The sequence below is a fragment of the Terrapene carolina genome, unplaced genomic scaffold (genome assembly GCF_002925995.2).
Source record: "Terrapene carolina triunguis isolate 2854851 unplaced genomic scaffold, T_m_triunguis-2.0 Scaffold189, whole genome shotgun sequence".
NCBI classification, from domain to species: domain Eukaryota; kingdom Metazoa; phylum Chordata; order Testudines; family Emydidae; genus Terrapene; species Terrapene triunguis.
This window is the reverse complement of record NW_020664540.1, coordinates 12,206,529-12,230,922: the sequence shown is the minus strand read 5'-3', so window position 1 is coordinate 12,230,922 and position 24,394 is coordinate 12,206,529. Positions and strand designations below refer to the sequence as shown.

The 24,394-nt window shown below is 45.8% G+C and overlaps 1 protein-coding gene across 4 annotated transcripts in view; it reads right to left on the bottom strand.

The window, feature by feature from the left end:
* Positions 1 to 3,632: 3,632 nt before the first annotated feature.
* DLGAP5 (DLG associated protein 5) overlaps positions 3,633 to 24,394 on the bottom strand; it is a 53,897-nt gene continuing 33,135 nt past the window's right edge. Inside the window, exons 11-19 of one of the 4 annotated variants that reach the window (XM_026654157.2) lie at positions 23,998 to 24,083; positions 22,531 to 22,691; positions 20,317 to 20,409; positions 17,801 to 18,032; positions 16,587 to 16,821; positions 7,960 to 8,020; positions 6,593 to 6,842; positions 6,113 to 6,162; positions 3,633 to 4,519 (exon numbers count right to left, since the gene is read on the bottom strand). In XM_026654157.2, the coding sequence (XP_026509942.1) occupies positions 4,394 to 4,519; positions 6,113 to 6,162; positions 6,593 to 6,842; positions 7,960 to 8,020; positions 16,587 to 16,821; positions 17,801 to 18,032; positions 20,317 to 20,409; positions 22,531 to 22,691; positions 23,998 to 24,083 (1,294 nt within the window). In that variant the 3' untranslated portion in view covers positions 3,633 to 4,393. The remainder of the gene's footprint in view (positions 4,520 to 6,112; positions 6,163 to 6,592; positions 6,843 to 7,959; positions 8,021 to 16,586; positions 16,822 to 17,800; positions 18,033 to 20,316; positions 20,410 to 22,530; positions 22,692 to 23,997; positions 24,084 to 24,394) is intronic. The other 3 variants (XM_026654156.2, XM_026654158.2, XM_026654155.2) reach the window with 3 other exon arrangements.

The window sequence follows — 24,394 nt, the reverse complement described above, 5'->3', positions numbered from 1 at the left end:
ACTCAATTCAGAAGGAAGCCTACAGCAAGATACACTGTAATGTTTTGATCCTGTAAAGTGAGCTCTCCACTCACCAATGTTAGCTGAAGATACTAGGAATAAATGAGGCTCAAGAAAAGTTACTCTAGAATTGCAGCTATTGGGGGAGGGGAAAAAAATCAAATCTGGAAAGACCTTTTCAGACAAGCTAAAAGCTTAAGCATGTCCAAAAATTAATTTTATCAACTCCTGTAGCATTTAAATGGTAAGTCTCATTAAAGTTGAAGATAAAAGTTAATTAAAAGTTGCAACAGTCCAGCCTGACCTAGCTTGTTTGAAAAAAAGATGCAGGTATCTCCCTTCTAATGGTCAACCTTCTCTGACAAGCTGAGGCTGAGAGAACAAGAGGGGTTACACTTAATATAGGAAAAGCATGAGGTTCAATAGTAACCTAGTTTATAAAACGTGGAATAAAAACTGAGTTGAAAACTTGATTAATTCTTCCACGTAGGACAATGAAGTCCTAGCTCCTTTCAACTACTCCATACTATGAGCTAGTTAAAAACTTAAACATGAATTCCTTTAAGTGGAGAGGATTTTCCTGGAAGGGGAATCTTCTGAAGAGATACTACTACACAAAGCAGCAACATGGGAAACTGACCTTTGCACCTGGTAGTATAGCTGGTGTGTAGTGAACTGAACAGTAAGAATACTCGGTGGGGCACTAGATTCCTAATAAGTTACATTCAGCTGGGAGAAATTACTCAGGTGGATTGGATTTAAATCACTAGCCAGGAAGACTCAATTTAATCATGTTTTTTTACATAAAAGTGCATTCTTGTTGGCTGTTATAACCTTAATACATATTCTTCACCACTCAGAGATAGATGTAGGTTTCATTTTTAGAAGGTACACACTATACATTTTTAAACAGTGATTTATTTTGAAAACTTTTCAGGTTAGTTTTACAGCTACATCAGAAAATAAATGATAGTTTAGTTATTTCATTTACCAAAGGTAATTGAAGCAGATATTTATGAAGTCATTTCGGGAGGTGAACTCTCTCCACTTCAACAGGTTAATCATTAATATTTGGAGGATTTTCTTGCCATGCTGTATTAGGAGGAGAACATCACCAGACGCATTTAAATTGTTTTATTTAACTGAAACAACGTTAAGTATTCTGGATTTTTTTGTTCAACAGCAAACATATGCTTGTTTTGTTAAAATATTATATGTCCCTCACTTCTCACATTTATCTCCAGACTTCTTCTCCTTGTCCAGATCTATTCCACCCCCAACAATCTTTTATTCATTGAACTTTGAAACTTTGCACTTTTAGAGAGAGGTAAGGGATTGACTCTGCATACACAAATTTGCAGAGGGACAATAGAGTTGAGGTCTGTTATTTCTCACCTCTATATATTATTTATTTAAAAACATTTTTGCTGTTAACAAGCATGTTACCTCTGGAGACACAAATCTACAGTTTGAGAACTGCAAAACTAAGCATCTCTGATGGTATCTTCTAGACTGAGCACTAAGTCCTATTGGGTAGATAGAAAGATTAACCTAAATAATCTATAAAAAGCCTGTGGAACTCCTAAAATTGGGTCCCTAATCCATGAACTATTGGAACTCATTTACAAAACTTTTCTTAAACATTACATGAATATATTCTCATACTATAGAATTAGAATTTATAATCCCTATTCCATCATGAGATACCTTTGAGCTATAATGTATCTTTAGATATGCTTTTTTGAGGGAAAAAAACAAAAAAAATCCAATTTAAATAAAAAAAATCAGATTTTTATTTTTAAAAAATCATTGATTTTTATCCACCCTGAAATTACTCAAGCACCATGGAAATGTGTAGATACTTGCATCACAGAAAATACAGTACAGACAAGCTGATTCTCCTTCCCTCTCCAAAGTTTGACAGTGAGTTGGGGCTGTTAGCAACCTCCAACTTCAAGAAGAAGGCTTGCATGAAGAGGTGGGGAGGGGAGGGGGAGAATACACTGATCACCCCAAATGGGAAGGAGCTGGAGTGGTGGCCTTGCACCCTTCCCCCTTTTTGTTTCTAAGACTAACTGTAATTATTTGAAGTTAATATACTAAGTAGGTCTTGGAGCAGAGAGCACAGTTAGGTTAATTAAAAAAAAAAAAAAAGTATCTGGCCAGGCCAAGCTTCTAGAAAAGGTTGTCTCTGTATATTCTAAGGAGAAGGCATGGCATGTTATGCCACAAGTACTTCAAGGAGGTTAGAACTCTGAAGCCTGAGAATAAGATGGCTGAAGGTGTGAGCAATACAAGTTAGCATTATCTATGTACTTAGATCTTCCATTACCATGCTACCTGAGCGCCTCAAAACCCCCCTGAGAGATAGGACTATTATCCTTATTGTATAGATAAGGAACTGAAGCACGGAGAGGCTAAGCAACTTACGTAAGGTCACAGAGGAAGTCAGTGGCAGAGTGCCCTAGCCACTAGACTCTCTTTCATCTCCAGGTGCGTTTACCATAAAGTTTAGCTAAACAAATTCCTCCTACACCCTGCTGGAAGGAGAGGCTTACAGGTCAGTTAATTTCTTTGAGGGGGATCTGTTAAAGTCGTACTTTCCCTTCAATCTTAGAGAGTCCATTTTCGGGTTTTGATTCCATTCACATGCAGCACTCCCCAGGAAAGCTGCAATCTGAAGTCACATGAAGAACATCAGGACAGACATTACTTTAAAAGAAACCCTTAGTGAACCTGCTTACAAACTTACCAAGAATGAGTCATATGTAATATACGAGTTGTACACTTAAGGCAACTAACAGATATGCCTTAATTATGACATTACATAGTAAGGTGCAGGCAGTCTGAGTTGCCAGCAGGTGAGAGGTGCTAGCCCAGAAGGACAGTGTCATCAGAACCCCCCCCACCATTTAACACTACTGTATACAGACTAACATTTCACATACGAGTCTTCAACACTCCTTACTACACAGGATTTTTAAGAATACAGCTGAACAAGAAATTTGTCCTCTGTAAATGACAAATGGAGATGGCAATCTGCCTTGGGGACCGAGTTCAGCAAGTGGACCAGCACAGCAATCCTGAGACAGGTTAGCACCCTCATCTTTATTTCAACACACGACTAGTGTCATGAATACAGCACTTTCAGCTTAACATTCTGAAATAAGATACCCCTGTCAGAGGTGAGATGCAGCAGAAAGCACTGTAACCATGGAAAGATACTAGGTATCTGACTAAGGAGTTGGTTTAAAGTAAAGCTAGGGGAGAATTGGTATTTTATTATACAAAATTGACTATTAGACAATGAAGAGGCGAAAAGTCACTTTTGTTTTTTAAATGATGTGTGACAATTGGAGCTGATCTATAATAATTTATGAATACTGGATGTTGCCTTGGTTACTGGGATGTTTGCTGTATGAATATATTGATCTAGTTCAACAGGGGGCCATAAAGAAAAGGAAGGGTTCAGGATAAGCCACTTCTCCATAACCACTTGTGGGTTGTTAAGAGACAATGCCAAGACAGGCAAAGGCTCAGGAACACAGGAGATCAAAGAACTGTGGCAAGTTTAAGGAGTCTCTCTCTCTCAAGATGGAGGGGGAGTTTGGGGAAACCAGGGTGACATACAAGAACTTGCTGGGGGAGTCTTAAGAAAACTTGCCTCAGGTGCCATCAGCAACACACATACACCGGTTTTCAAATCCTCTTTAAATGCTTTGTTCCTACTGTTAAAACCAACATATTGTTTGTTTTAAGAAAGCTGGTTGGTCACTGGATAGCACTGATTGCTAACTCCTAAAAAGAACCCCCATCAGATCTGCTGAATAAGCACAGTCAATACACAGGGCTCAGTGTAAGTGTGGGAGAATTGTGGAATTCCAGAGTGTAGGTAAAGACAAAGGGCCCGAATGGGTGCACTCGGAGACCAGAAAGGGGATAGAGGTGCGGCTAGAACTGTAACAATGACTGCACACAGTACGCCCCATCTTTTGTACATAAATTATTTTTTGAGGCCAGGAAAGAAATGAAGGAGAAAAGCAAAAACTGAATAAAATATTTATATTTTGAAGTGGATAGGACATGTGTGGAAGCTTAGACATGATATATTATCCCTAAATAGGAGCGTCATCATGCAAGTCACTATGGATACAACAAGCCTACTTATCAGCCTCCCTAGCTATTACTGTACAGCAGTTATCAAATTGCAACATCATCTGCTTCATAAAAATGTTACAAAACGTTTTTAATAAGTAGCTCTACTATTTAAATACCAGGTTAGACACATTTACTCAGTACACAGTTGTTCTCAAAGGTAATATCCTGGTACTTTAGATGTCCCTCTATGTATTCAATTCGTGTAATTTACACATTCTGAATTCAAAGTCAGTCTTCATTTTTCCACAGAGGGGGGAGACAAAGGAGAAAATACAATTAGATCATTGTGTATTTCAGCTGCTGCAAACTTCTGTGCTTCATTCCTGACTGGCGTGAAGGGGAGGCTGCAATTCAAGCTTGGCTGTAGGGGAAATTAAAGTGTGAAGTGAGAGTTCAAGCAACAGTTATCCAGTCTACAGCACATAACAAATTCACTAAATCATATTACAGCAGCAGATTACTGATTAGCACAGTGATTTAAATGCCAGACTGACAGGAACTGTCATTGTCAATCAATTGTTTATGCCTGGTGCAGGTGTCTATGAATAGTAGACATGTATAAGCCCTTGGGACAAGAGGTGGTGGACAATGTTTTGACAAAGGGATTTTATTAAGGGAATTCTCATTCCCTCATTCAGTACTATGGGCACTAATCACAGCTTTAAAATACACAAGTTTAAAGGTAAAACCTAGGTTTTGCTAGCAGAATCCTTAAGAGTGCTGAACGGTGCAGAATTACTAGAAATATTAAGTATTGGATGGAGTGCTTGACTCAAATGTGGTGATAGTTGTTGTGCTGCACATTTTTCCAGAGCAAGAGCCACGAATTAAAAAAAACCCAAAACCAATTTACCAATGTCACTGGGGCCCCCTCTTTGGTCCAGCACTTTGCCGGCTTGTTTCCAATCACATAAGGAGAGTTTAAATATCAGCTCAGTTTTGGAGAGAAGGGGACCAGTTACAGTAGCAATCCACATGCAAGGTGGGATCTTCAGAGGAGCCAAGGGAGCTGGGCACCCAAATCCCCTAGATTTGGACACCAACTTTCCCCTGGGGCTCTTTTGACAACTTCAGCCCTAGAAAATATTAGAGCTACCAAGGCAGAGATAGAATAGAGACCTGAAGCATTCTCGTATGAAAGAGGGAAGGAAAAGGACAGATGAAGGCAGAAAGCAAGGAGCATATTATCCATTTTTATCAGGTATTAACAGAAGGAAATAAGCCTTCACCTGGTTAGCTATCATGCCTCAACTTTTCAGGAGGGAGAAGATCACTAAGGGTTCAGACTAATTGGATTTTCTGGCTATTTGGTAGTTTGACCAAGTCAAGGATCAAGCAGTTTGACAGGAGTTAGACAACTGTTCTACAAAAATCTGGAGCTATTTTATCCTGGATCCACCTAAGCTGTTCCTGAGTCACCACAAAGGGCAGCATGGACTAGAGCAGTGAAGTGTGAAGTGAGGGTTATCAAACTTCATTGCATCGCGACCCCCTTCTGACAATAAAAATTACTTCACGATCTGGGGCGGGGAGGAGGAAACGAACCCTGAGCCCGCCCAAGCCCCACTACCCTGGGTGGGAGGGCTAAAGCCCAAGCCCCACTGCTCCAGGTAGGGGGGCCAAAGCTGAAGCTCAAGGGCTTCAGCCCCAGGCAGGGGGCCTGTAACCTGAGTCCTGCCACCCAGGGCTGAAGCCCTCGGGCTTCGGCCCTGGGTAGTGGGGCTCGGGCTTCAGCAAGTCTAAGCCAGCCCTGGCGACCCCATTCAAAGGGGGTCGCGACCCAGTTTGAGAACCGCTGCACTAGAGTAACTAGGTCTTTGATACTGACTTTTTATGGAGTTGAATTCATTGCAGTAGTTCAGAAAATTTTACAAATGCCATTTAATAAGAAAGTTTAATGGTGCTGCCATGTAAATGGATTGTTTTAGTCAAGTAAGACTAAAGGTGAACTTACCACGTCAAAGGGAGTTCCATCACTGGAGATAAAATCGCTATGCAAAAGATCTGGAAAATAAGACGACATTTCAAAACTTAAAAGTTACACTGCATTGCTTGATAGTGCTGGAAAAGCTACACATTTTCTGCACTTATTCCTGACTTCAGTTTGTTTTCATAGCATCTATCAACCTTTGCTTCCGCTTTTTATAGTGGGATTACACACCCTATTGAAGATTATACAATTAAAAAAACCCTCTCTTGATTAGTATGGTTGTTTGCTGTTGTGCATTCAGTATAATACAAGGATGTCAGTGCAAATATCAAATAGACACTGACACTGCACCCCATTTAGAGAGACTAATAGTCCTGCAGCAATAAGTTCATGTGTTAACAAGGTCCATTAATAAGCTTAAGATTGTCAGATAAAGCCTTATTCGAATTGTAAATTCCTAGTAGTAAAACACAAACCATGTGAAATAACTATAAAGAAACCCACCTGATTTATATTCTGGTGTGTGTGGTTTTTCAGCCTGAATGAAATCAGTTTCTGACTGGGCATTCTTTTCTGGGCTGCGCATGACAATGTCTTGACCCGTAAGATCTGTAGCAGACAGTTCCATATCTTCTGTAACATCTGGCATTTCTATTTTAGTGTCAGGATCTTCCAATGCTTGAGAATCAACAGGACCTGAACGGCTCCTTTCATCTGGGCGTAAACACACCTCCAGGCCAGCTACATTTGTTTCCTGGAGAATTAAATGGGATAAGTAGAAAGTAAGATCGCAAGAGAGACATAAATCAGTACTCAGTTCTGTTTTGTGCTTTTTGTTTTGTCTTCATTAAAAAAATAGATCAACTTTAGAAATGGAAAGAAAGCACAAAGTGTACATGAGGGCCAGGACACGTGCAGGCCAAGAGATCATGGAAGATGGTACTCCACCATGTGTATTGTTAAGATACAAGGCCTGTGGATTGGAGTTAGTCTACGGATAATTTGTTAGAGTTTAGTAGATTTACACATGAGACTCTTCAAAAGAAACAAAAACAAAACAAAAGGTGGCCTCTGTAAATCCATTGCTACGATCTATTTCAGATGAAATCTAGTTTCTTTGGTGCTTCTTTGACAAGCTTTTAAAGAGGAAAATGCAAGGTCAATTCTCCCTCCCTGAAGAAAACAATTTACACTTACAGCAGAGGTGTCTGAAGAGTATTTTAGGTAATCAGTTAGTTCTCTTGCTACATTGTTTCCTCAAAGCACAGAACTACCTACTGAGCAATACTTAAGCTTGAAAAGTCCCAGAGGCAAGGCTATCTCCCTGAGAAAAGCTATGAGAAACTTCTTGGGGGAAGAGAAGAGGGGCAGTCATAACTGAACAAATGTTTCATATACAAGATCCCTTCTGCAGACAGTGATGTGGAATAAGTTCATGGAGAAGTTAGATGCAGGTAAAGCTAATATAGCATCTAGACATTCTCAGAGGTGAAACAACTGAACAGCAAGAAAACTCTTTGCTTGCTCTTTTAAGTGTAGTAGATTATGAGGATAAAAATCAATGCAAGAGATTTTTAGCAGTTTGTAGGAGAATGGCTTTAAGTTGTTGGACTCAATTGGCCACAAAAAGGATTAAATGTAGATCCATATAAAGAAACAAAGCTTAAGATAATCTGCCATTCAATACTAATGATCCTATGCAAACACCTCTCCGAACTTTCAGACACTCTGGAGGAACTGGAAAGTACATTCTCCTGATTTAGAATCCATGGTATCCACTGCTTTATGGGGTAAACATTAACAGTTTCTTATATACTGAAGATAGATCTTTAAGGCACATACACGCACTAGTCAATGAAGACACAACTCACATTAGTTCTCTCTGCTGCACCATCTGTCATAGAGCATTGTTCTTCTGCAAGTGGGGAGCCACTGAAAGAGAAAAAAGACAGTTACCTGTTCTGTAACTGGTGTTCTTTGAGATGTGTTGCTCATGTCTATTCCACAGTAGGTGTGCATGCACGCCACGTGCACCGGTGCCAGAAGTTTTTTCCCTTAGCAGTACCCGTGGGGGGGGCGGAGGGGGGGAAGCACCGCTGCGACCCCTGGAGTGGCGCCTCTATCGCGCTATAAGGGGAGCCGCACTCTCCCCCCACCCTTGGTTCCTTCTTGCCGGACAACTCCAACAGAGGGGAAGGAGGGTGGGATGTGGAATAGACATGAGCAACACATCTCGAAGAACACCAGTTACGAAACAGGTAACTGTCTTTTCTTCTTCGAGTGCTTGCTCATGTGTATTCCACAGTAGGTGATTCCAAGCTCTCTCTGTTGGAGGTGGGTAGGAGTTCACAAGTTCCCGGGACGCAGTACCGCTCTGCCGAACCCAGCGTCATCCCTAGTTTGGGAGACAATCGCATAATGCGCAGGGAACGTGTGAACTGAAGACCAGGTGGCAGCCCTACAGATGTCCTGGATAGGAACATGGGCTACATAGGCAGCCGATGAGGCCTGAGCTCTCGTTGAGTGCGCCCTGACGATCAGTGGCGGGGGAACCCCTGCCAGATCATAGCACGTGCGTATGCACGAGGCGATCCAGCGAGAAAGGCGCTGGGTGGAAATAGGCTGCCCCTTCATACGCTCGGCCAAGGCAACAAAGAGTTGTGAGGATTTTCTGAACAGTTTAGTCCGATCCAGGTAGAAGGCTAGTGCCCTACGCATATCGAGCGTGTGAAGGTGGCGTTCCTCATTGGAGGAATGGGGCTTGGGACAGAGCACGGGGAGAAAGATGTCCTGTTCCATATGAAAGGCGGAAACCACCTTTGGGAGGAATGCAGGGTGTGGGCGAAGTTGGACCTTACCCTTGTGGAAGACCGTATATGGAGGTTCCGAGGTCAAGGCCCTGAGCTCTGAGACACATCGGGCTGATGTGATTGCTACAAGAAAGGCTACCTTACATGAGAGGTGAGACAAGGAACACGTGGCTAAAGGTTCAAAGGGAGGCCCCGTGAGACGGGACAATTCCAGGTTTAGGTCCCACTGCGGTACAGAGGATCTAGCATACGAGAATGAACAGTCAAGGCCTCTCAGGAAGCGGGAGGTCATAGTATGGGAGAAGACCGAGTGCCCTTGCACCGGCGGGTAGAAGGCCGATATGGCCGCCAAGTGTACCCTGACAGAGGTGGGTGCCAGCCCTTGGGTCCTAAGGGACAGGAGGTACTCGAGGATAAGCTGGAGTGGTGCGGATGATGGGGAGACTCCCCACTCCCCCGCTCACCTGGAAAATCGGGACCACTTCGCCAGGTACGTCTGGTGTGTGGACGGCTTCCAACTTTCCAGGAAGACCTGCCTACTTCCTCAGAACACCTCCTCTCCTCGTCTAGCCACTGAGCAGCCATGCTGTCAGGTGGAGAGCGGCCAGATTGGGATGAAGGAGGCAGCCCCCGTCCTGGGAGAGGAGGTGCAGGCGTAGCGGCAACCTCCTCGGAGGGGCCGCCAGTAGGTCCCCGTACCAGTGTTGACGGGGCCAGGCTAGGGTGATAAGGAGGATACGTGCTTTGTCTGTTTTCACTTTTTCTAGGACTTTGCCTATAAGGGGAAACGGTGGAAAAGCACAGAAAAGCTGGTCCGATCACTACAGGAGGAAGGCATCTGAGATCGAGTCCCTCCCCAACCCCCCCAGAACAAAAATCAGGGGCAATGCTGGTTCTGGCGGGTCGCGAACAGGTCCACATGGGGAATTCCCCACTCTCGGAAGAGCCGGTGAGTGACCTCCGAGTGGAGCATCCACTTATAATAGGGGGAGAAAACCCTGCTGAGGCGATCGGCCTGTGTATTGTGGGCGCCTGGTAGGCGGAAAGCCCTCAGGGACATGTTGTGGGCTATACAGAATTCCCACAGGCTCAAGGCTTCCCGGCAGAGGGCCAAGGATCGTGCCCCACCGTGCCTGTTGATGTAGAACATCGCGGTAATGTTGTCCGTAAGGACTCTGACCACCTTGCCGCGAAGCTGCGTGATGAAAGCTACACACGCCAACCGTACCGCCCTGAGCTCCCTGACATTTATATGGAGGGACAGGTCCGAGGCTGACCACATCCCTTGGGTTTGCATGTTCCCTATTTGGGCTCCCCAGCCCAAGTCCGACGCATCGGACACCAGGTCTATCGACGGGGCCGCCTCCTGGAAAGGAACCCCTTGGAGCATGTTGCCCAGGGAGGACCACCATTGTAGGGAGGCGATTACTGGGGTCAGTACCATAAGACCTTGTCCAGGCTGTCCCGGGCCTGGGAGAACTGAGAGGCTAGCCATAGCTGGAGGGGCCTCATTTGGAGCCTGGCGTGGTGGACCACATACGTGCACACCGCCATGTGTCCTAGGATCTGAAGGCACGCCCTTGCTGTTGTCACCAGAAGTCGTGACCAAGGCGATGAGACCTTTGAGGGTTTTGAACCTGCCCACTGGGAGAGAGGCTGTGGCCCTTAAGGAGTCCAGTAGTGCCCCTATGAATTCTATATGCTGCATGGGGACTAGTATTGATTTGGTCTTGTTTACCAACGGGCCGAGATTGGCGCATGTGGACAGGAGCAGGTCCTGAGAGGGTGAGTTGCCCTTGAGAAGCCAATTGTCCAGATATGGGAACATCTGGACCCCTTCTCGTCTAAGGTAGGCCGCTACCACCGCCATACACTTTGTGAATACCCTGGGCGCTGTGGATAGGCCAAATGGGAGAACCGTGAACTGGTAGTGGTTGGGCCCCACCAGGAAACGGAGGAAGCGCCTGTGCCCTTCTAAAATATGTATGTGGAAATACGTGTCCTGAAGGTCCAGGGCCATGTACCAGTCCCCCGGCTCCAGGGAGGGGATAATAGAAGCCAGGGACACCATGTGGAACTTGGAGTGGACCATAAACCGATTGAGATTCCGCAGATCTAGGATGGGCCTGAGACCCCCTTTCACTTTTGGGATCAGGAAATATCGGGAGTAGAAGCCCCTGCTCTGGAATTCTACTGGCACTCTCTCCACTGCCCCCAGGTGTAGTAGTCGTTCCACCTCCTGACCTAGGAGGTGAACATGCTCTGGGTCCCCCGAGCCCACCAGGGATGGGGGGGTGGTTGGGCGGGGGTGAACTGAACTGCAACGTGTAGCCCTTGGAAATGGTATTGAGGACCCAGCAGTCCGAGGTTATTCGTGACCATTCCCCACGGAAGGCAGACAAGCGGTTGCCGAACACAAACTTTAGTAGGGGGGTTTCCATGGCAACTGCCTTGGTGCCCCCCCTTCAAATAATCAAAACCACCTCTTTCCCTGCCTCTTGCCCTTAGAGGGCCCCGGCTGTGGGGCAGAGCGGGACTGTTGTTGAGGCCGGCGCTTCTGGTCTCTCGGCCTCTTGTAAGGTGGCTCATATCTGCTCTGGCAGGGTGAGCTGACGTCTGCGATTTGGCCTTGTCCTTAGCCGGAGGGACGTAGAGGCCCAAGGTCTGCAGGATGGTACGAGAGCCTTTCGTCCCGTGCAGCCTGACGTCCGTCTGTTTGGTGAACAGGACCTTCCCATCGAACAGCAGGTCCTGCATGAGGGACTGGGCCTCCGCCGAAAGCCCGGACAGGAGGTGCCACGACGCCCTGCGCATGGAGATCGCGGAGGCCATCGAGCGAGCTGCCGTATCCGACGCTGCCTGCAGGGCTGCTTTGGCTGCCGTCGCCCCCTCGTCCACCAATGCCTTAAAGTCCTTCCTATCCCGCTCTGGGAGGAATGGCTCGAACTTTGGCAGGGACTCCCATAAATTAAAATCATATCGGCTCAGTAAGGCCTGATGGTTGGCCACCCTGAGCTGGAAACTCGAAGAGGAGTAGTTTTCTACCAAAAGAGTCTAGTCTTCTGGCGTCTTTATTCTTGGGTGTGGGCGCGGGCTGGCCCTGCCGCTCCCGGTGGTTCACCGATTCCACCACCAGAGAGTTAGGTGCCGGGTGAGAGTAGAGGTATTCGTGGTTCTTGGCTGGCACGAAATACTTCCTCTCAGCCTTCTTGGAAATCGGGGCCAGAAAGGCAAGAGTTAACCATAGGGCATTGGAGATGTTGGCTACTCCTTGGTGAAGGGGTAAAGCCACACGGCCCAGTACCGAGGGGGACAGTACGTTAAAAAGGAAATCGGACAGGTCCTCCATCTCCTCTGCCTGCAGCTGGAGGCTCGACGCCACCCGCTTTAGCAGGTCTTGATGCGCCATGAAGTCTTCCTGTGGAGCAGAGGGTGGCGGCGTCGTGATAGTATCATCCGGTGCAGGAGAGGAGGTGGGCACGGGGCTGTGGGCTGCAGCCGGTGCATCAACCCCCAGGTCGGAGTCCAGGCACGGAGCCGACAATTCATGATCTGTCGATTTGTCCCTTGGCCTAGATAGCAAGGCTGACGGGGCCCCGGACGCCCCAGCCACCAAGCGGGTTCCTGGCTGGGTGGGCATCGGCGGCCACGGGGCCCATTGACACCATTGTCCCGCCATGGGGCCTCTTGCCAGTGTCCATGCTGCAGGCCAGGTGGTGCTGTCTGGTCCGGCTGATGGGTACGGCCCAGCAAGGGGCGGCTGGGTGCCAAGGCAGAGGTCACCACCGACCAAACGGTACCATAGGAGCGGTGGGAGCAACGGTGCCTACAATGCTGTCTTCCAAGGGATCGGGCGCTCGATGTCGAGGACCGGCACCCCCCGGAAGTACTGTTCCGAGATTCGCTGCAGTGCCGTGGTGCCGGTGACGCGCGGCGGGAGCCCCATGTGTGATGTCTGACAGAGCGGGAGTGTGGACGTCGGTCACCCCGAGACCGGCTACGATAGCTGCGTCGTGAAGAGGAACGCCTTCGATGCCTATCTTGGTGCCTGCGCCCGCTGTTGCGTGGAGGGACCCCGAGACTCCTGCCCAGATGGCACCGAACCAGGTAACCTGGCTGGTATTGAGGGTGGTGGAGGCGAGCTGCGAGTGGACCTGTCGCTGCGTGCCGAATGAGGTAGAGAGTGGGCTTCGGATTGAGAGCCGCGCTGTACCGGGGAGGCCTGTCAAGCACCCAGTGGCGGTTTGCCTCAGGACCGGGGGCCTGCCACCGGTGGCCTGCCACCTGTGGCGCCCCGAGCACCGGCAAGCTCAAAATGTCTCGAGTGGCCCGTTGAGCCTCCGGTGTTGATGGGATCCAGACCGCAGGAGAGTCGCATGTCGACGCTGCCGGGCTACTCCGTTCAGCACGAGTCAGAGGTTTCGAGCCCGGGGGGACACCAAGGGCTGCCCAACGCGGGACCAGCCTCTCCCCCTCCCTTCTCTCGGCACTGCTGCGAAGTCGAGCTCTTCCTTTGCTTCTTGGAAGGGGAGTGGTGCTGACTGGGGGAGGGGGCTTCGCTGCGCACCGACGATGCGGTGCCAGACGCCAAGTCCGCTCGGCATACTGGAGTTGGAGCCAGCACCGATTCCATGAGTAGAGCGCGAAGTTTGACGTCCCTCTCCTTAGTTCGTGGCTTAAAAGACCTGCAGATCTTGCAGCGTTCACTCGTGTGAGTTTCGCCGAAGCTGCGGAAACACTCAGCGTGCGGATCACTCCTTGGCATGGAATGGCGAAAGGAGTCGCACAACTTGAAGCCTGGGGCACTGGGCATGCCCCGGGCCCGCTCTAACAACTGAAAACTACTTTCTACGAGCTACTAATAATAGCTAAAGGTACCACTAAGATCAACTGGAAAGGCTGCAGCAGAGCTGGAGCAAGAAATTCCGACGCACCTTCACTGGCGGCAAGAAGGAACTGAGGGTGGGGGAGTGCGCGGCTCTCCTTATAACGTGATATAGAGGCGCCACTCCAGGGGTCACAGCAGTGCGCTCCCCCCCCCACGGGTACTGCTAAGGGAAAAACTTCCGGCACTGGTGCATGTGGCGAGCATGCACACCTACGGTGGATAGACATGAGCAAGCACTCGAAGAAGAACCTGAACATTCAGTCTTCTCTAACCATTCTCAGCTTTTGGCATAGCCAACCTTGACCCCATTACATAGTTTGTTCTGCAGTTATCGTAGAATCATAGAACTGGAAGGGACCTTGAGAGGTCATCTAGTCCTGTCCCCTGTACTCAAGGAAGGACTAAGTATTATCTAGACCAGGGGTAGGCAACCTGCGGCACGCGAGCTGATTTTCAGTGGCACTCACGCTGCCCAGGTCCTGGCCACCGGTCTGGGGGGCTCTGCATTTTAATTTAAATTTTAAATGAAGCTTCTTAAACATTTTAAAAACCTTATTTACTTTACATACAACAATAGTTTAGTTATATGTCCTACCCTCAGAGGTTAAGAACAACAATTTTTCTCCCTCCTCCTTGTAACAACCTTTTATGTACTTGAAAACTTATGTCCCCTCTAATTCTTCTCTTCTCCAGACTAAACAAACCCTATTTTTTCAATCTTCCCTCACAGGTCATGCTTTCTAGACCTTTAATCATTCTTGTTGCTCTTCTCTGGACCCTCACCAATTTGTCCACATCTTTCCTGAAATGTGGTGCCCAGACCTGGACACAATACTCCAGTTGAGGCCTAATCAGCGCGGAGTAGAGCGGAAGAATTACTTCTTGTGCCTTGCTTACAATACTTCTGCTAATACATCCCAGAATGATACTTGCTTTTTTTGCAACAGCGTTACACTGTTGACTCATATTTAACTTGTGATCCACTATGACCCCCAGATCCCTTTCCGCAGTACTCCTTCCTAGGCAGTCATTTCCCATTTTATGTGTGTGCAACTGATTGCTCCTTCCTACATGGAGTACTTTACATTTGTCCTTATTGAATTTCATCCTATTTACTTCAGACCATTTCTCCAGTTTGTCCAGCTCATTTTGAATTTTAATCCAATCCTATCCTATGCACTTGCAACCCCTCCCAGCTTGGTATCGTCAGCAAACTTTATACGTGTACTCTCTATGCCATTATCTAAATCATTAATGAAGATATTCAACAGAACCGGACCCAGAACCGATCCCTGCGGGACCCCACTCATTATTCCCTTCCAGCATGAGTATGAACCACTGATAACTACTCTCTGGGAATGATTGTCCAACCAGTTATGCACCCACCTTATAGTAGCTCCATCTAGGTTGTATTTCCCTAGTTTGTTTATGAGAAGGTCATGCAAGACTGTGTCAAAAGCCTTACTAAAGTCAAGATATACCACATCTGCCGCTTCCCCCCTATCCACAAGGCTTGTTACCCTGTCAAAGAAAGCTATCAGGTTGGTTTGACACAATTTGCTCTTGACAAATCCATGCTGACTGTTATTTATCACCTTATTAACTTCTAGGTGGAGCAAATAATTAAGGAATCAATTTGCAAACATCATCTTTCCAGGTACAGAAGTTAAGCTGACTGGTCTGTAATTCCCCGGGTTATCCTTATTTCCCTTTTTATAGACGGGCACTATAATTGCCCTTTTCCAGTCTTCTGGAATGTCTCCCGTCTTCCATGACTTTTCAAAGATAATTGCTAATGGCTCAGAGATCTCCCCAGTCAGCTCCTTGAGTATTCTAGGATGCATTTCATCAGGCCCTGGTGATTTGAAGATATCTAACTTGTCTAAGTAATTTTTGACTTGTTCTTTCCCTATTTTAGCCTCTGATCCTACCTCATTTTCACTGGCATTCACTATGTTAGACATCCAATCGCCACCAACCTTCTTGGTGAAAACCGAAACAAAGAAGTCATTAAGCACCTCTGCCATTTCCACATTTTCTGTTATTGTCTTTCCCCCCTCATTGAGCAACGGGCCTACTCTGTCCTTGGTCTTCCTCTTGCTTCTAATGTATCAGTAGAATGTTTTCTGGTTTCCTTTTATGTCCCTAGCTAGTTTGATCTCATTTTGTGCCTCGGCCTTTCTAATTTTGTCCCTACATACTTGTGTTATTTGTTTATATTCATCCTTTGTAATTTGACCGAGTTTCCACTTTTTGTAGGTCTCTTTTTTGAGTTTTAGATCATTGAAGATCTCCTGGTTAAGCCAGGATGGTCTCTTGCCATACTTTCTATCTTTCCTACGCAGTGGGATAGTTTGCTCTTGTGCCCGTAATAATGTCTTTTTGAAAAACTGCCAACTGTCTTCAATTGTTTTTCCCCTTAGACTTGCTTCCCATGGGATTTTACCTACCAACTCCCTGAGTTTGCTAAAGTCGCCTTCTTGAAACGCATTGTCTTTATTGTGCTGTTCTCCCTCCTACCATCATGGTCAGGTCCTTGTCACTACTCACTACACAACTCATTTTCTGGACAGAAAGTAAATGTATACTTATGCACAATGAAGTTATATTTGAGATGCAAAGCCTTAAGATTCGCTTTAGGTCAGTGGAGGGAGGAAAACAAGGACTTGACATCTTTTACCCAGGCAGAATTAATGGTAAGATTTAGCAAACGTTAATATTGACAATTGTATGTGCTAAAAGTTAACTGGTAACTTCTGCTGCAACTGAAGTTAGAATGAAGCTGTATTCAAGTGTCTACCTTTGTTCAAGTGTGCTGCCAAACAGAGTTTTTCTAGTAGGAGCCTGGAGCCTGTTAGGATTTTGTGGAACATGAAAGCCTCTGGCTGCTGGTGTAGTCTGTTTTGCAACAGTGTCCTCAGAGCTGCAGAGAATGGCAAGACTGCTTTGGCGCAAAGTTCTACTGGCTGATCTTGGAGTTGTCAGTTGTTTAGAAATCCGTTGGGAAGATCTGCCAGGTGTTTTGGAAGGCAAAGCTGAAAAATGTGTTTAAAGTTTCATTAGATGGGAAATGTTTCTATAAGATGGGACAAATTCAGTGACCAAAATTCTGATTAGAAACACTTTCTAATTTGCTATTTTTTCTATTTGTTGAACTTAAGTCGTTTATTCAGATGGCAAGTTAAGAATAAATTTCTTGTGAATTCTACCAGGTAGAATATAGACAAAGGTGAATAGGTCACTAACATAGTTTAAATCCAAAAAAATTACAAAACATGAAAAAAAATCTTTCAAGTATTCTAGTAAACATCTTGGATTTTAACATTCCCTTGCAGTTTACAGCTGTGCTAGTACAGGAGAACCAGAATCTGAAACTGAGTAGGAATAAGAAAGTACTGTAGTCAGTTTTACTATACATACCAACTGAAGTATAAACAGCACAAATTATACAGTACACATTTTTGTATTAATTAATTTCAACTTTTATCTCTGGTTTTATTAACAATGGAGATTTTTAAACCTTAAGGTTTAAAAGGACACGGTCATGTTCATAGTCTTAACTGCTTCACCTGACAGAAGCAAGCCCCACAGACTAGAACACAACAACAACTCAAAGCAGCACCAGACCCCTGCAAGAACAGATGCAAAACCTGTAGAAATATCTCCACTGCTACAATGATAAACACCCCCCACAACACAAGGTGACTTGGGCTCGCAGGGCTCGGGCTGCGGGGCTGTTTAACTGCAGTGTAGACATCCAGGTTCGGGCTCTACAACCCTGCAAGGTGGAAGGGTCCCAGAGCTCAGGCTGCAACCGGAGCCAGAACATCTACACCACAACTGAACAGCCCCACAGCCTGAGCCCAAGTCAGCTAGCACAGGCCAGCCGCGAGTGCAGTATAGACAAACCCTAAATGCCCCAACAACAACTATGTGGGTGAAACGAAACAATCACCATGCTCTCATATGAGCTCACACAGAAAAATGATAAGACAAAAACAATATCACACCAACCTGGAAAAGATTTTAGAGGACTTTCAATTCTGAAAAATCCTGCCTCAAACACCACTTTTTCTTCTTCTTTTGGCATCTCTTGGGCTGCTGAGTCAGCTGCTGTCTCTCCCTGCTTCATTTTCTCCTTCATGGCTGCTCTTATGGCAGCAATCCGGTTTCGGGCAGCAGTTCTTCCAGCAGCCCCTTGTTTCGGCTTAGATATCCCACTTGGGACAGCTTTCTTCTGAACGTTGTAAAAGAGAATCTCTATCACATCTTAAAGCTTACAGACAAAAGGCAGTTATACAAGAACATCTTTGGAGCTGCCGGCCACTGTAAATAGTGCCCATACAAAGGTGGCGATGGGGAATCTAATCGCTGGAAAGATCATCCCTGTTCATGCCCTTGATCTCTTCTACTGTCATTCAACTATTTCAGGGTTTTGGGAATGGACAAAAAGAGCAGAACAATTTCTTTTCAAGGAGTGTTGAAGTAAAAGCCTAGAGTTCAAAACTTCCTAACACCTTGCTGATGGCAATCGGGGTTTCTTTTGCTCATGTCCTTGTAAGCAGTGGGCTGCAGAGACTCCTAGTGGCCAGGAGATAGAGATGCAGGACAGCAAAAGGGATGCTACTAGCTTACCTGTAAAGTTTCTCTTCCTAACCACAATGGTCCAACAATTTTTTAACTTGAAGCTTATATTCTGGTGCATAATTCTGCAGCAAAGAATGGATTCTGCAGCCAAACTGTGGAACGCACACAGCCTGACTGTTAGTCCAATGAGTCACTGGAAGCGATTACCTACCTTCCACTTGGCAGACTGTATTAAATACTTTAACAGTTATGTTTTTGGAGCGTCAGACTGTTTCATACCCAAAAAATCAGAAGTATTCTAACCCCAATAGTGGAACTGTCCTACATTTACTCCCCTTTATTACAGTTTAGCATTTACAGCACAGGTTTAGCAAAGTCACCCATAACTTTCTACTTTTGCCACTGGCATGACTGCAAAGACCTCACCCGAAAAAGCAAACTGAGTTAATATTGCATTGACAAGAGTCCTTCCTCTAGAGTACAACTGAGATGTTAGCTACTACACTTTAAGTTTGTGGCTTTGTAGCCGCCTTCCCTCTCGGGGTCTGTGGCACCCCCTTCTGGCAGGGGCAAACAGCAGTAGGTCTGGGCTCTGGCACTTTGAGTGTGGATGCAATAGTCAATAGTTTATGGCTCTCAGCTTCCTGGCTGGGGCAAACAACAACAGCTGTCTCTGAGCTCTGGCCCTCTGGGTGGAGCAGAGCAAATAAAAGTTCTATAGCCCTCAGCCTCCTGCCTGGGGCAAGCAATCACCCAGAAGTCTCTGATGCAGGCCTTCTGGCCTAGGCTGAGTACAGTATGTAGCCAGCCCTAGAGGTGGGGCAGTGGCAGGGCGTAGGGGTACCCGGGCCCACCCTACTCCACCAGGTGCCAGCTCAGGGCCGTAGCAGTGGCGGACAGTCCCATAATTGGGTCAGTAGGGAAACACTGCCTCGTGCCCTGCCAGCACAACTGGACCAAGATCTGGTTTCCCTGAGCTACTTCCTACCCAACTCTGTCGGCGTTGCTGCATTGCCACCAGGCTCTGTCCTGCAGTGCTTCCTCTGATGTCTCCCCGGGGCCTTTTGCCTCTTGGGTCAGTAGGGCATCGGTCTACTCCATGGCCAGTCCTGGGTCTTGCCCAGGGTGTGGCTCTCGGGGAGTCGTCCACTTCCTTCCCCAGTCCACCTGCAACTGAGCTGTAGGGCCCTCCTCTTATACTTCCTGCCCCGCCCTTACACTTCCTGTGTGGGGGGCGGGGCAGGTTTGCCTGCACCCACCCTGGGGAGTGTAATGGTCCCTCCCTGTCAGGTCCTGAGGAAGCCACTGCCTTATTACAGGCTCTCTACCTATTTTAATTCTGAGGCCTACTCTACACTAGAAGTGCTATAGCGGTGCAGCTACACTGATGCAGCTGCACTGCGCTAGCACGTCTGGTGAAGACACTATGCCGATGGGAGAAAGCTCTCCTGTTGGCATAATAAAACCACCCCAGCGAGAGGGGGTAGCCATGTCGGCAGGAGCTCCTGCCGACATAGTGCTGTCCACACCGGTGCTTAGGTCTGTGTAATTTATGTCGCTCCAGGGTGTGGCTTATTCACATCTCTGAGCGACATAAGTTATACCAACATAACTGTAGTGTAGACAAGCCTTAAGAGATGGTATGCCTTTGCTGTGGTTCTCTGTGCAAGAGTCAAGATTTCAATTCCTAGTCCCAATTCCTTGGGCCAGAAAAGGCTAAACTATAGGTCACTACTGCCAGTTAATTGGGGGTGGGGGTGAAAGGGTGAAGACTGTTTTTTGAAAGGAGTTCTCTAATATTACTGGTTTTATTTAGAGAGGAAAAACTGAATGAGCAGGGCTTCAGGAGGCATAGTAGCCTTATACTACAAATATTCTATTTAGCACTGTTCAAAATGGTTACATGTTAAGTCTTAGAGCAGACTTTTAGGAGTTGCACATACCTTGATGGCTCTTTTGCTTGGGATGTTAACTGGCTGCCAACCATTCTCTTGAAGTTTACTCAGGTTATCAAATTTTTTATTCACATCTTCTACCTGTTGAAGATCCAAGAAAAGACTGCTGCACAACTAGGTTATGGTCAAAATACACTAGATTTACAGCTGCATAACTTATTTCAATCAAATGTCTTTTAAGCATAAAACAGGTGGTTTATTGGGTATTTAGGTACCTTTACATTAAAAGCATAAGAACGGCCATACTGGGTCAGACCAAAGGTCCATCTAGCCCAGTATCCTGTCTTCTGATAGTGGCCAATGCCAGGTGCTTCAGAGGGAATGAACAGAACAGGTAATCATCAAGTGATCCGTCCCCTTTCACCCATTCCCAGCTTCTGGCGAACAGAGGCCAGGGACACCATCTCTCCCCATCCTGGCTAATAGGCACTGATGGACCTATCCTGCATGAATTTATCTAGTTTTTTTTAACCCTGTTATAGTCTTGGCTTTCATAACATCCTCTGACAAAAAGTTCCACAGGTTGACTGCATTGTCTCAAGAAATACTTCCTTTTGTTTGCTTTGAACCTGCTGCCTATTTATTTCATTTGGTTACCCCTAGTTCGTGTATTATGAGAAGGAATAAATAACACTTCCTTATTTACTTTCTCCACACCAGTCATGATTTTATAGCCCTTTATCATATCCCCCCTTAGTCTTCTTTTTTCAAAGCTGAAAAGTCCCAGTCTTATTAATCTCTCCTCATATGGAAACTGTTCCATGCCCCTAATCGTTTTTGTTGCCCTTTTCTGTACCTTTTCCAATTAAATACAGAAGCAGGCTCAACTACCAACAGATTCTAGTAGGAGAAATGAATCGCTGGCTCCCAGTTAACATAGCTGATGTGACTAACACTAATATACACACATTAGATTCCAAGATACTTGGGTTTATTCAAAACAGTCCTTGTCACACTGGATGATCCAATGAAAGAAAACACTGGATCACCTTCAGGAAATCCAACACCTAGAATTAAAGTAGTCTGCTTACAGCCTACTGTTCACATGCTGAATTAGAAATAAAGAGTGACAAATGAAGTTGTGTCAAAGAAATTTTCTTAGAAATCATTAGGCTTAAGGGCTATGTGGAACACATTATTGTGCAACAGTACCTACAACGGCAACACCCAGAAGTGCAGGCTCTCCGCTAGGCAGGAAACATTTTTAGTGTAGAGTTGTTGCAAGATTTGCTACATCTCTGCCTCCTTTCCTAGATTCCTTCTCCTAGCCTGTTCAGTCCCTGCTCTTGACATCCTGAGACTATGGACACAAACTTGTACTACAATAGTACCATCTCCTTGGCTCGTCTTTGAATCTGGTAAGGAGTTTGCTGTCCCTGGTCAGTCTGGAGTTACAACACTTGGTCCGTCCCTGGTGAACTGGTTCTCTGAGGTAACATGCATCTGATTCCACCAGTTCTCCTCTCACCTCTCACTCACAGCATGTGCGAGTGACTGAGTAGTGAGGGAGAACTGGGCAGAGCTGGGGATTTTTTTACGCCAAGTTTGTCTCCACAGCACCCTTATGCTTCCTCCTAGGTAAAGGTTTTCTGCTGCCTTTCCAGCAACCAAATAGGTGTGTGTAGCATATTCCATTCTTTCAGCATATACAAAGTTGGCTGCATTAGCCAAAGGTTTCTTCCCAAGTGCTTGTGACTTTCCAGGTGGCAGACCCACCCATTTCCCTGAGAAAATCCAAGGACACACTCCAGTTCCCTTGGGTGGTCATTGCAAGCTAAATATATTTTTGCCTTTTGATTTGACTAGTTATAAATTTGCTGGGTTAAAAAAAGGACAAAAAGAAGCAATTCCAGTTTAGGAAAGGCTCATTTTCCTCCAGGCTCAAATGCATTTCACTACTGCTCTCTGAAACACACGGAAGATGCTCTTCCCCACTTCTCTCAAAAGATCTAGTCTAATGGTAACCTGTACACTGTAACACAGCTGTGACCACACAGTCACAGCTGTGTTACAGTGTACAGGTTACCATTAGACTACTAAACCAGCACCTATAGTTTTGTTTTGTGTACACAGAATACATTAGGGCCTGAAAAATCTACAAATGCAGCCTCCATAAAATGAACACAGTGGATTGAAAGAAGTTTCACATGAATTTCGTAGAGGTTCTGTGTTTTCTTGTAGTTTAACATTTTAAGTGCATACCTGAAAACTAACCATATCCCCAAATCCATCCAGATCTGTGCATGTCGTCTCCTTATCACCCCGTTTAAATTCACAGTTATCCACCAGTCCTTCAAACTGTTTAAACCTCTCTGCTATGAGCAGTCTCGTTTGACCAACTGTTGTCCGAATGAGATCTTTTGCTGATGATAACAAGTTAACAGTTGAAGATACACATTAAAAGAACATTTCATTCTACCGTTATTGTGGTTTAATCTATTTATGTCTAATAGTGTAGAGTGCCAGAATTCGCTTCCTGTATAACCTGACTTCAGATTCACTGCATCCAGAGCAATATTTCAAAACAGCTCATATGGAGCAGCAGCCAATCACCGTATATGCAACTCTTCTAGGCATGCTAGATACTTTTAGAAGTAGCACAACCTCCAGAGATCTTAAAAGAGGAGGTCTGACTATGGCATTGGACTCATGTTCCCCAAACAAGAACAGTTACTCTATGTTAAGTCTTAAATTTGGTTTAAAAGCTATTCTATAGCTTGGCTATGTTTCATGCTTTTGTGTGTGTGTGTGTGTGTGTGTGTGTGTGTGTGTAAAAGTCACACAAAGGGCAAAGTTTGAAAATGACAAGTTGTTTTGGTGGACAACTCCATTTACTTTGTTAGTGTCAGCAAACTGCATCCTAAATCTCATGCTTCAGGGTTTCAGCTGGCCACCAGAAGGGGGCAGGAATGGATTCCCCCCACCCCACAGCTATTCTGGGAGGGTTTTTATTTATCTTCCTCTGAAGCATCAGAAGATGGCCATCGCTGGAGATGGCACGCTGCGGGGTGGCCAGAGCTCTGAGGTGGCACCAAGCACACACACTCTCTCTCTCTCTCAGGTGCTTGGTCTGCTGGTTCTGGCTTAAATGATCATGCTATCACTAATCACCATATGTGAGGTTGGGAAGGAATTTCCCCCCACATCAGATTGACAGAGATCTTGGGGTTTTTTTGCCTTCCTCTGCAGTATGTGGGTGCAGGTCACTTGCCAGGATTATCTGGGTATCTCTCACTTAATCATTTTCCTGCCATCATGGGGGCCTTGGTCACTGGTGTACCTCAGTCCCTCCTAGTCTCTGCCTGTGGCTCTTAATAGTCTAGTGTCCTGTGGGTTGTAAGACTGGTCTCATTTCGGTTGTTGGGTTAATGTGTGGGTGCTAGGTGGGGTTGGTGGCCTGGTGCTATACAAGAAGTGAGACTAGATTACCCAGTGGTCCCTCCTGGCCTAAAACTCTGACACTCTATGTGAGCTTTAATGCTAACATTTAAAAATATTCTGGACAAACTCTACACTTTGCCCAATACAGTTTTTTCATGTGTCTCAACCAATGCAATTTGGCCCATACAATCAAAATAAATTATGCTTTTCCCCCCACCCCCAGTGATCAGACAATACAGGGTTGGGATGAAACCCATTCCGTTCCCTACTACATGTTTGTTCTCTTACCATCCTCTGGTATGTCCAGTTCAAACTTTCCATCCCACTGGAGACAGTGTGACATCAGCCTCTCAGTCTCAGAGGCAAGAACGTTTCTTAAAAAGAAAAGAAAAGTGAGTTACCCAACCTCTGTTATATTTTACAGTAAAATTTGATCCTCCCTAACTGCCATTAGTACTTTTGCAGCTGCTGGTGTTATCTCTTAGTCTCTTACTAGGAGGGAAACATTTCTTCTTTCTGCTCTAGGAGAGGTTTGATAGACTATACCAGCAAGCTATAAAAGCCTAAGCAGCCAGTCTTGGAGACTGATAAAAAGAGAACTTTCTCCTCTCGCTCTCCTAGGGTTAAGAAGGCATTAGTCTTCATCACTTTAAATTCTGTTTTTATTCAATATGTATATAATACA